The sequence below is a fragment of the Elgaria multicarinata genome, chromosome 4 (assembly GCF_023053635.1).
Source record: "Elgaria multicarinata webbii isolate HBS135686 ecotype San Diego chromosome 4, rElgMul1.1.pri, whole genome shotgun sequence".
In the NCBI taxonomy this organism is placed as follows: Eukaryota; Metazoa; Chordata; class Lepidosauria; order Squamata; family Anguidae; genus Elgaria; species Elgaria multicarinata.
Window position 1 is genome coordinate 118,201,527 of NC_086174.1, and position 11,731 is coordinate 118,213,257.

Sequence of the window (11,731 nt, forward strand, 5' to 3'; positions counted from 1 at the left end):
GCTCTATCAGCAAGTGCCCATGGTGGAGATTGATGGGATGAAGATGGTGCAGAGCCGAGCTATTCTCAACTACATCGCAGCAAAACATAATCTCTGTGGGAAGGACCCCAGGCAGAGAGCATTGTACTGTAACATTTCTAACATTCTGTTGACTAAACGCATACTGCTGTTTGCTGTACATGATAGGAGACAAAATCTGCAGTTTAACGTATGCACTGCTGTGAGTCAGCATATTTCAGCTCACTGCTAGCTAGGACAAAAGGGTACAAGGTGGAGCAATATTTACTCAACCACAGTAGATATAAATGTGGTTTATGATCTATACCTCATGGCCTTGATCCCTAAAGTTTAATTCCCTTTCCCAATGTTTTCTTTTGCCTCTCATATTACATAAATACACTTAATTAATATATCCCCCCTTTGGAGGTTAATAACTCTTCTATGGTTCTGGCTGAAATAGATTCACAGCCCCACCAAAATCAAAACCACCAGCCTCCACTGACTGAAATGGAATATGAGTGTTTACCTCCATGGTAATTATAGAGCTGAAGCAGGGAATCTCCCAACAAAACAGCTGACTCAAAGGGGCGAACTTTCTGGAGAGCTGACAAGAGGACAGTCATGGGCTAGAACCAACAGACTCCGGGTGCATGTTAGCAGCTTCACACGAAAGGTACTTTCTATTTTAGTCTTCAGGAATTGAACTCAGAGCTTTCAGTTTTGCATGGCACTATAAATTCGGTTTTGCACTGCTGAGGTTGGTTCCCTCTTGCTGGCAGGTGAAGCTTTTTTCATTCAGGTAGGTCTTCAGCATGTACAAGTTGAGTTTTATTGTTATTATTATTAATAATAATTTTCTGGGCCTTTGCTCATCTGTTCTAGCTGCTGCAGCCAGAGATGGAAGCTGCCACCTGCTGGCTGATACAAGGGTATTGATGGGTTGATTATACTAAAAAAAAACATGAATGTGGACTTTTGCCCTAAATACAATTTATCAGGCTTCTGCCACCTTGAATTGAATCTTGGGATGTACAGGAGACAGCCTTTCCCATGGTGGATTAACTTGCAAGTCAACTGTGCTGAGTTTCTACTACAGATGGGCTGCCAAGTTTCATCTCTTTACCTTTAAAAATGACAAAGATTTAAGCATTTTTGTTAATTTCCATTGACTACAATGGAGAAGTTATTCCAACTTAAAAAAAAATTCTAAAAATCAAGGGATTAATGGATTTGCTTCAAACTTGGCATGGCTAAAGCCCTAGGTAAGAGCTATCATGGTGCAAAGTGTCATGTCTTTATCTTTAAAAGTGCTGGAGTTGTAAACATTTTTATTAATTCCAATTGACTATAATGGAGCAATTATCCAAAAATGGATCGAAGCTCTGACAAGAAAACCAGAGTGAGGGGAGGAGGGAGGCACCCATGTCCATCACAACATCCTTCAACCACAACAACCAATGAACTGGAGGGGGAAGGAAAAGGGGTGGTGTAGGGTGAGCGCAATGGCGATTCCAGGAAGTGTGAGCCAGCACAGGTGAAAATGTAAACAAGGTGAAATAGCACAACAATGCATGCAGATGAAAGTGATCAGCGCTTGATGCACCAATGAAATGAAGATGGAAATCGCGGATGCATACCAGGGGGAAAAAAAAAAAGTAAATGTGATGGAGCTCTAAAATGTGCATCTAACAGCTTTTTTTTCTTTCCATTTTTCATTTTCACTCTTGCGTAAAAAATTTAAAGGTCGCCAAAACACTAGGTTGCTGATCTGGACTGGGAGCCCTGCACCTGGGCTTGAGTAAAAATGGAAAAAAGACATAGCTGCTAGACACAAATTTAAAGTATTCTTTGTTTCTGTGAAGCAGAGATTAAATAAAGGGCAAAACAGTATTCCAATTTTAAGAAGAGAGGCCAGGAAAACATTTGAAAGTTCTGGTTTCATGCAGCAGGCATGTCGTTTATTATTATTAATAATATTAGAACGTAAGCCTAAGTGGCAGGGTGTGGCTGTTTTATTGCTTTACTATGTACGGCACCATGTACATTGCTGGTGCTAAATAATGAACTAAATAAATATTAAACCAAAAGTATCCAGATGACAGAGATTTGGGCAAATTGAAGAGAGCATCTTTGTGAGGTAATTGGATGAAGGGCCGGGGAAGAAACATTCTCTTGTTGCTCTACAAACAACAAAAGCCACGGGACTAAATATTCATGCATTTTTTACTTTTACTTTGTTTACTACTTTATCCATGTACTAAGTTCCGTATTTGCTTATGCCTCATGATTATGAAATGGAGGTGTAAGGGTGTTTTTTGTTTTAAACAAGCAGCCCTGAATATCAAATAACAAAGGAGCAGTTTGACAGAGAGTTCTGCTCTGCTTGTTGTGGTTTTTCCACACCTTGTCTCTGAAAAATAACCTCTCTCTTTTTTAATCATAACAAGAATTTAAGCATTTGGAAACATGGCTGGGAAACCAAAGCTTCACTATGTCAATGGAAGAGGCCGAATGGAAACCATAAGGTGGCTTTTAGCTGCAGCTGGGGTTGAGGTTTGTCTTCAAACAATTTCTAATCTCTAGCTATAAAGCGGAAAGTAGGTGTGTGTCATAGAATCATTGAATCATAGAATAGCAGAGTTGGAAGGGGCCTGCAAGGCCATCGAGTCCAACCCCCTGCTCAATGCAGGAATCCACCCTAAAGCATCCCTGACAGATGGTTGTCCAGCTGCCTCTTGAAGGCCTCTTGTGTGGGAGAGCCCACAACCTCCCTAGGTAACTGATTCCATTGTCGCACTTCTCTAACATTCAGGAATTTTTTCCTGATGTCCAGCTGGAATCTGGCTTCCTTTAACTTGAGCCCGTTATTCCGTGTCCTGCACTTTGGAAGGATCGAGAAGAGATCCTGGCCCTCCTCTGTGTGATAACCTTTTAAGTATTTGAAGAGTGCTATCATGTCTCCCCTCAATCTTCTCTTCTCCAGGCTAAACATGCCCAGTTCTTTCAGTCTGTCTTCATAGGGCTCTGTTTCCAGACCCCTGATCATCCTGGTTGCCCTCCTCTGAACACGCTCCAGCTTGTCTGCGTCCTTCTTGAATTGTGGAGCCCAGAGTCACATATGGCCCAAAATGTTTACCCACTTCCACATATGGTACTGTCTTAATGCTGTTCACCCAGACAGGTCTTTGGGTACATGGAACAGAAAAAAATCTTAAAACATGAATTTTGGGGTTTGAAGTATTTTTTAAAGAATTTAATAAAAACCTAGATTTATGCCTATAACTCCCAGCATGCCTTGGGCAGCACTCCCTGCATGCCGTGGCTGGGTGGGTGGGTCGAGACTTTCTGGCCTTTGGCAGCCATTGTGATTCCTAAAGTCAGTCAACCGAATTCCACATAAAAGCACCCCCACCCCAATTTCACCCCATTAGAGCAAATGGTCAGGAAACACATCGGATCTCTATTTTAATAAACTGGAGATGCACAGCTGTGCATCAGCAAAGTAAAAGATAAAAGCTCCCTCCATAAATGCTAAGTTTCAGATATAAATTGGGGTGAATTAAAGCACAATCAAAAAAGTTAATTTAACACAACCCTGTCTTCTGCCCGGCTTCCAGCAACCAATCAGGAGTTGCCATCTACCCCCAGCTCAATCCCGGAGCAAGGGCACATGATGAAAGGGCCAGGGGGAAGAAAAAAGTCAGGGTAAGTTTCTGAATTTTTGACCGTGCAGCTTTGACAAAAAAGCTGCAAGGTATAACTGACCCAGCGCCACTGTACAGCCACTGCTGAGCTTAGAAGACGTATAGACAGCCCCTATGTTATCTATACCATGGGAACGCCCTGGGATGGCTCCACAGTGGCACTGTGTCAATTCTATCACACAGAGGCATTGCAGAGCCATCCCAGGGCTTTCCCCCAAAGATCCGATATAAAAAAGTCGGGGACTTAACAGGACTTTTTTCTGTGGAGCAAGGCGATGTCGGTTCATATGCGTCTGTTGCCTTGCTCTGAAGTTGCAGTGGAGGCGCGGCTGGGCTGATTGGTTGCCTTCGGCCCAGACAGTGGGGAGGGGTGGGCCAGTGAGAAACTAAGGATTGGCCAAAGTCTCCTTTCCAAAGAAATACTTATCAAGGTAAAGAAGTTTACTCTCACAAGAAAAGGGGGAAGGGGAAACAGGTGTAAGAAAATTCTTGCCTTCAGACAGATGACCCACAATTTTTAAAAGCAAATCATTTTTACTCGATTTCATTAGGGCCCACTTACTACAAAAGGGTGGGATTTTGTACAAGCGAGAGAACCCCCACCCCCACCCCTGACGCCAAGTTCCCGCTCAGAACTTGATGCTGTGGAATGAAACACAGGTCCCCTGCTAGGGAGTAGGACAGTCACTGCAAGATTTGGGGAGGGTTTGAGGCTGCTTTCCCAAGTGCCTCTTTCCTGGCCCCCTATGTGTACTGCAGCTGCTCCCCAAAAAACTCCCAGCTGAGCCACTTTCAGCTCTCGAAAGATTCAGGACAGGGAGGTGTGGCCAGGCCAATGGCGATCCCTGATTTGTCGCCATCAGCCCAGAGAGGGGAGGAGGGAGCAGGCCAGTGAGCTGAATGGCCGCTGGAACGCCTCCACTTGCTTCCTCCAGCATTGTCACTAATCCCACGCTTGTGCCTTGCCGTGGGGTCAACCCCACAGGAGCAAAACTGTGGGGGGTTGGGGGCATCACAGTGCCACTGCATCATCATATAGACACCCCCCTGGTGGTCTCCCTTCCCCAAGAATCCCAAAACTGATCATGAAATTATTAATTAGCAGCTTTTCATCTTGTTTCCTCCAGAGATCCTCGAACTGTTTTGTCTCTTTTGTTTGCTAGTTTGAAGAACAATTTATTCAATCAAAGGAAGACCTAGAAAAGTTAAGGAAGGGTGAGTATGACACTTGATGTCTGTTTTGGGGATTGTGAGTAATGACCATGTCTACACCAGCCGTTTATTTCAGAATAATATCGAAGTCATCCCTACTGGGCCACATGATGTGCAGCTGATCCCGCTGTGATCTCGGCTTTACCACTTAATTATTCCAGGATATCCCTGACTAATTTTGTGACTCCCCACCCCTTTCACTACAATCTGCGGCCAGTATGTCCCCCCCCTTTGCAAGGTTGTTGCTGTTCGCCATGAGTTCCAGGATCAACGAACAGCCAACAACCTGTGAGGAGCATGTGTTTCATTGCTGAGCATCTTTTTTTTCTTTTTTTTTTAGAAAACACAAACAAATATCTGCACAGCATCACACATTTGATGAACTCTGTGATGTTCAGCTGCCTTAATAACAAACAACACTAGGGTATCCACCCTCCAACCACAATCAAAAATTGAATCACAATAGTATTTCAATACTTTAAAGTATTAAAATACTATTGTGATTCAATTTCTGATTGTGGTTGGAGGGTGGATACCCTAGTGTTGTTTGTTATTCATCCAACCATTGCCTCTAATTAGTCTTGACAGCTGCCCGCGTAACATATGCCATTGTAGCATATCAGCCTTGGGCTGTCCGCCCAGCTCGCATGAGATTAGGCTGGGGCCTGGGCTCACATCAGGAGAGCGGCCTCCCACCTGGCCACCAAGGGCCCCAGCTGTGCCTCGCTCATGATCCGGACCCTCTCCCCGGGGTTCCTGTCAGTATTGGTCCGCCCACCCAGCTTGCATGAGATTAGGCCGGGGCCTTGGCTCGCAGCAGGTGAGCGGCCTCCCACCTGGACACCAGGGCCCCCGGCTGTGCCTTGCTCATGCTTCGGACCATGGCGCTGCCCCCTTCGTGGGGGAGAGAGTAAAGAGGCAGAAAGGGGGGTAGGATTACCTTGGAAAGCCCGGAGGAGTCAGGCGAGGGGCTTAGCAACCTGTATCAGCTGACATTACACGTTGTTACTGTTGCTTAGCAACCTGTATCAGCTGAAGCCTTTACGGAAACATATCTAAGCATTTTATATAGAGAGATATGCAAAGTTAATGGTTTATATTATGCATAAAGTTCCAGGAAGTAAGTAGGCCTCAATGTACTTACAATTTCTATGCACAGGTTGAGTATGAAAGTAGAAGAGGGAGGAGGTGAATGCCTGAGTGTATTTTTGGTGTATTTTTTAGCTGTGGAGCAAAAATAGTTTAAAATGTTAACTTTAAATAATATAGAAATAATATACACATTAATTACTTTTCTGCAAAAATGCCCCTTGTCTTTTGATTTTGGAGAAAAACTCAAAATCACAGTGTAAAAGAAAGGATTCAAATTCTAAGTATGACTTCTGCAAGTTCCCTGAAATTCCCTGTCATGGAATTTGGGAAAATAAACAAATTGATTTGTCCTCTTCCTTTCACAAGATGGATGCCTGCTCTTTCAGCAAGTGCCCATGGTGGAGATTGATGGGATGAAGATGGTGCAGAGCCGAGCTATTCTCAACTACATCGCAGCAAAACATAATCTCTGTGGGAAGGACCCCAGGCAGAGTGCATTGTACTGTAACATTTCTAACATTCTGTTGACTAAACGCATACTGCTGTTTGCTGTACATGATAGGAGACAAAATCTGCAGTTTAACGTATGCACTGCTGTGAGTCAGCATATTTCAGCTCACTGCTAGCTAGGACAAAAGGGTACAAGGTGGAGCAATATTTACTCAACCACAGTAGATATAAATGTGGTTTATGATCTATACCTCATGGCCTTGATCCCTAAAGTTTAATTCCCTTTCCCAATGTTTTCTTTTGCCTCTCATATTACATAAATACACTTAATTAATATATCCCCCCTTTGGAGGTTACTCTTCATTGAAAAAAAGCCATGGCATTTAAAGCTGCACCCTTATACACATTTACCTGGGAAGAAGCCCCACTGAACTCAATGTGGTTCATTTTTATTCCATAAGGGATGTTGCATGTAGGTTTAATTTTATCAATTTCTTCTTTGAAATTTTTAAATTGTCCCAATCCTTGGAGCTAGTATGAGTAATGCCATCATCAAATAGAGAAGAGGAGGTAACCAGACGTGTCATGTCCTCTGAATTTGCAAAAGTGGAGCTCATGGAGGCTCTGTTAACTTGGAACCCCCCAACCTAGAATCTTTTCCACCCTTAGGTGTGGTCTGGTGGATGAGAAAAATTTCACATTCTCCGATCCACTCCAAACTGGTGCCAAAAATTAGTGCTAGTTTTGTGCCGTTTTGTGCCGCAAACCCCGAGTTTTGTGCCGCCACCAACAGCTGTGTATTGATACTTCAATCGGGGGTTCGTAGTTAACACACCAAAAAATGAACTTTGTCATAGAACCTCCAAACCGGTGCTTTAGGATGCATCCACTAGACCACACCAATGGGCATGTCGTTTTCAGGATGCGGCACAAAACTCGGGGTTTGTGGCACAAAACGGCACAAAACTAGTACTAATTTTGGCACCTGTTTGGAGCGTATCTGAGAATGTGAAATTTTTCTCATCCACTAGACCACACCTAAGGGCATGTCGTTTTCACACTTTAGGATGCGGCACAAAACTCGGGGTTTGTGGCACAAAACGAGCACAAAACTTTGGCACTGGTTTGGAGTGGATCGGAGAATGTGAAATTTTTCTCATCCACTAGACCACACCTAAGGGTATGTCGTTTCCCGGCTTCTGGGGCGGCACAAAACGTGGGGTTTGCGGCACAAAACGGCACAAAACTAGCACAAAACTTTGGCACTGGTTTGGAGTGGATCGGAGAATGTGAAATTTTTCTCATCCACCAGACCACACCTAAGGGTATGTCGTTTCCCGGCTTCCAGGGGCGGCACATAACTCGAGGTTTGTGGCACAAAACGGCACAAAACTAGCACAAAACTTTGGCACCAGTTTGGAGGCTCTATGACAAAGTTCATTTTTTGGTGTGTTAACTACGAACCCCCGCTTGAAGCATCAATACACAGCTGTTGGTGGCGGCACAAAACTCGGGGTTTGCGGCACAAAACGGCACAAAACTAGCACAAAACTTTGGCATATGTTTGGAAAAGATTCTAGGTTGGGGGGTTCCAAGTTAACAGAGCCGCTCATGGAGGCCATGCCTATAATTACAAGATAAAGTAAAATAGAAGGCTGTAGTTGAAAATAACAGTAGTACAATATGAGTGATAACACTCAACCACAAAGGTGCTAAGAAAGTTTTATAGATGAATAATTCAAAAGATATCACAAATGTTATCTATATGCCTGTCTTTTGTACATTTGTGATATCTTTTGAATTATTCGTCTATAAAACGTTCTTAGTACCTTTGTGGTTGAGTGTTATCACTCATATTGTACTATTGTCCAAGGAAATAAGCACCTTTCCTGCCAATGGGTTGATTCCAAAAATTTGAATATATAAATAATTAATATTAATAATTATCAGCCTCATGTAGAATAGCTTGAAATAGCTATATTATAATTATTTTTGTTTGGTTAGATCATAGAATCATAGAATAGTAGAGTTGGAAGGGACCTACAAGGCCATCGAGTCCAACCCCCTGCTCAATGCAGGAATCCACCCTAAAGCATACCTGACATGTGGTTGTCCAGCTGCCTCTTGAATGCCTCTAGTGTGGGAGAGAACACAACCTCCTTAGGTAACTGGTTCCATTGTCGTACTGCTCTAACAGTCAGAATGTAGTCAGATCACGATAATTGATTGGAAGGAACATTTCCATAACAGAAGAATGTTATAACAGAAGGCTTTATTCTTCCAAAGTCTGTGCATTTGCTATTTTATCAGAGCATGCTACATGCTAAGTGGCTCTCCAGAGTCATGAGACCATCGTCTTCTTTTCAGCATCGATATGTATTGCGAAGGTGCAATGGATCTGAATGAAATGATCATGATGCTGCCCTTCAAGCCAGCTGACACAAAGGAGAAGGAGTTGGCAACAATCCTGGAAAAAGCCACAACCAGATATTTGCCTGTCTTTGAAAAGGTATGACGCAAAGGGGGAACTATGCCTACAGATTAGAGAAGGCGTCCCTATGCTCAACTAGTGTTGGCAATTTGTAACTGTGGGTATTACTCTTTGATCCATCAGAAATCATTTCCTTATTCCTGTGCTTTCTTAAGGTCTGATAGCTAGAGGACACCTTTTGCTGAAATAAAAGCAAAACAGTAAACTCAAATGAAAACCTTTTCAGTGATGTCTAGGAATGAGAATGACATCTGTAAGGTTTCCTCAAGAGGCCCTGATCTCAGCATCCCTTCCTAATAGATAGAAGATGAGCGAGCGAAGCATGCAGAGTAGCTATGGGAACCCTCCTTGAAGGAAGAGTCATTCTGCTGTTTTTCTCCACTGGCTTATTTACACTTTTGCAATGCAGAACCACAGCAGAAATGTCCACTGCAAGGGGAAGCTGATTTTAGTGTTGTAGTTTTGCTGCCAGGATCGGGGAGAGGTGCTTGTGGGATTTACTACCCAAGATGCCAAAATTACCTGACTAGCCTTCGGTACTATGCATTTTCTTCTAGTGGGTTTCTTTCTTATCGTGAAAGGCTACAATATCAGCAAGAACAGTCGCTACAAAATGCTGTGAACAAGGAAAACATTGGCCTCCTTGCTTACTGTTGCAATATTCAATGAATTAATATTTAGACCTTTTCACATATGATTTGCAGTAAACCCATTGTAGTATCTGATTGATCCAAGTCTAATCTTTGAAAGGCACAATAGCACTACACAACATACACACACACCACTTGAGATTACCATCACATAAAGAGGACAGTGAGGATGAGCCCTTTTGCCAGCCCCCCTGTTATGCCACTGTTCCCAGTACCAGTTCTGGGGTTTAGTGGGCCCTTGGGCCCTTCCTTCAGTCAGCCCGCTTTCTCCCTGTTATCATCAACTGCTGCTATTGTGCCTCATCCTCTTTCTCATCATTGCTCCCATTTGCAATTAGGTGGTGGCATCCATTGTTCCTCCTCCTTACTAACAGCATTGCTTGGCCAGAGGCAGATAAACAGAGGAGGAGCAACAAACTCCGGGGGGGGGGGTTCTTGCCAGTAGTCCCTGCTGGTGGGTGGACTCCCAGCAGGTGCCCCACCATGACTACTCTTGATGCCAGCCCTGATTGTGCCTGCTGAACATCTGCACCGGGAAGTCTGCACTCCTTAGGGAAGCTCCCTGCACAATTTTGATATCTGCCCTTTCCAGTTCTGTCCCTGTCCCTTGGCATAATGTTGCATTTTTTGTTTTGTCCAAAATGGAGAAGTAGCTTTTCAAACTCATGTTACGTCAGATCAAATACACATCCTCTCCATGTGAGGCTGCACTATTCTTCAGGTGGTTGATTTCTGGAAGTCCTCAATTTTGTATGTTCTGTTCTCTAGGTCCTCAAAGATCATGGACAAGACTTTTTGGTTGGAAACCAACTCAGCAGAGCAGATGTTCAATGGCTTGAAACCATTCTAATGATGGAAGAGTTGAAGGATGATATTCTCTCTCAATTCCCTCTTTTAAAGGTAAGCAACTCCTTTTGGCAAGTCCTTCAATGTGAAAAGACAGCACAGTGGTGGTAAAGCTCACTGGATATATCAAGTTCTTGTTAGCTGCTAGATCAGAAGTGGGCAACATGGGGGCTGCATGTGCCCCCCTGTCCTCTTGTGTGGTCTCCCCTGCTGCTCTATTGAATTTGGAGGCATAACGGAAGCAAAGGAAATAGCAGTTTGCCACCAAAATTCAGTGGGTGACATTATGTGTTATTGTTCAAGAGACAGCTTTCACATATGCAGACAGTATCTAGCTGTGTCAGCTAGTGCAAATGACATTCTGCAAGAGAAAACTATACTCAAGAGGAGAACAGGTTGCACATTATGGTTGTGCAATCCATTGTGTAAGCAGTTGTGCAACAATTTGCACAAGGGATTGTGCAAGCTTAATGAGCAACCACTTGTGCAATGGAAAAACTCATTGGAACTCTGCTAGTGCTTTTTGAGTTTGTGGAATGACACCATTGGATAGTGCCCTGAATATCACACCTTTGTCTTTGACCAGATTACTGCATGTTACCTTCTTATGATTGCAAGCTTTCTATGTTCAAATCATGACCTCCATTTCATGGATGCATTCTTTAACTGGGTTTTAGGCAGACTTTTTTCTTCACAAGCAGTTTCATTAGTGAATAAATTTATTTCCTTTTTTAATCTTTCTTTTACTGTTTATATCTATGTTCACTGTTTTGGAATCTGTTAGATTACTGAGTGGTATATAAATGTTGTAAATAAATAAATATCGATCATTGTTGTAATATCCTTGCCTTGTTCGGATGACAAATGAGTATTCAGGGGTGCCATCTTTCCTTGCTCTAAGAGTACTCTGTTCCTAGCAAAATGTTTTTCCATCTCTCTTTTTAGGCATTTAAATCCAGAATAAGCAACATCCCTACAATTCAAAAATTTCTGCAGCCTAGTAGTCAGAGAAAACCACCACCCGATGAGAAAACTATAGCAGCAGCAATTAAGATTTTCTTTTGAATTGTGGCTGAGGGTCATGGCTAATGCATTATTGTATCTACAGGCAAAGATTGGGCGTTTATTTTAAATTCTTGTAAGGGGCTACAATAACCATGCAGGCACAACTTCCAAAGTATATCCATATAGCCACAATGGGAAGCCAAATGATGAGGTTTCTGACAAGGAAATTGTGACAATATTGTATGCCACTAGACTAAAATGCAATAAAACATTCTACAGCA

General features: G+C 43.0%; 1 protein-coding gene across 3 annotated transcripts; it reads left to right on the top strand.

Moving 5' to 3' along the window:
• Positions 1-11,731, top strand: LOC134397979 (glutathione S-transferase-like). 3 transcript variants are annotated; one of them, XM_063125088.1, is made up of 7 exons: positions 589-673; positions 2,448-2,553; positions 4,868-4,919; positions 6,375-6,507; positions 8,826-8,967; positions 10,368-10,499; positions 11,391-11,731. In XM_063125088.1, exons 2-7 carry the CDS (start codon positions 2,467-2,469, stop codon positions 11,508-11,510), a joined length of 666 nt encoding a protein of 221 aa, XP_062981158.1. In that variant the 5' UTR covers positions 589-673; positions 2,448-2,466; the 3' UTR covers positions 11,511-11,731. The 3 variants fall into 3 exon arrangements, with proteins under 3 accessions (XP_062981159.1, XP_062981158.1, XP_062981157.1); XM_063125087.1 differs by having other exon boundaries at positions 603-676; positions 2,445-2,553; XM_063125089.1 differs by lacking the exons at positions 589-673; positions 2,448-2,553; positions 4,868-4,919; positions 6,375-6,507 and adding an exon at positions 1-123.

What these genes read in the sequence shown, in the direction of transcription:
- LOC134397979 (XM_063125088.1), top strand. Translation starts at nt 2,467, where the DNA reads ATGGCTGGGAAACCAAAGCTTCACTATGTCAATGGAAGAGGCCGAATG. An exon ending in CCTAGAAAAGTTAAGGAAGG is followed by an intron (nt 4,920 to 6,374) that starts GTGAGTATGACA and finishes TCCTTTCACAAG; the next exon opens with ATGGATGCCTGCTCTTTCAG. An exon ending in CTCAATTCCCTCTTTTAAAG is followed by an intron (nt 10,500 to 11,390) that starts GTAAGCAACTCC and finishes CTCTCTTTTTAG; the next exon opens with GCATTTAAATCCAGAATAAG.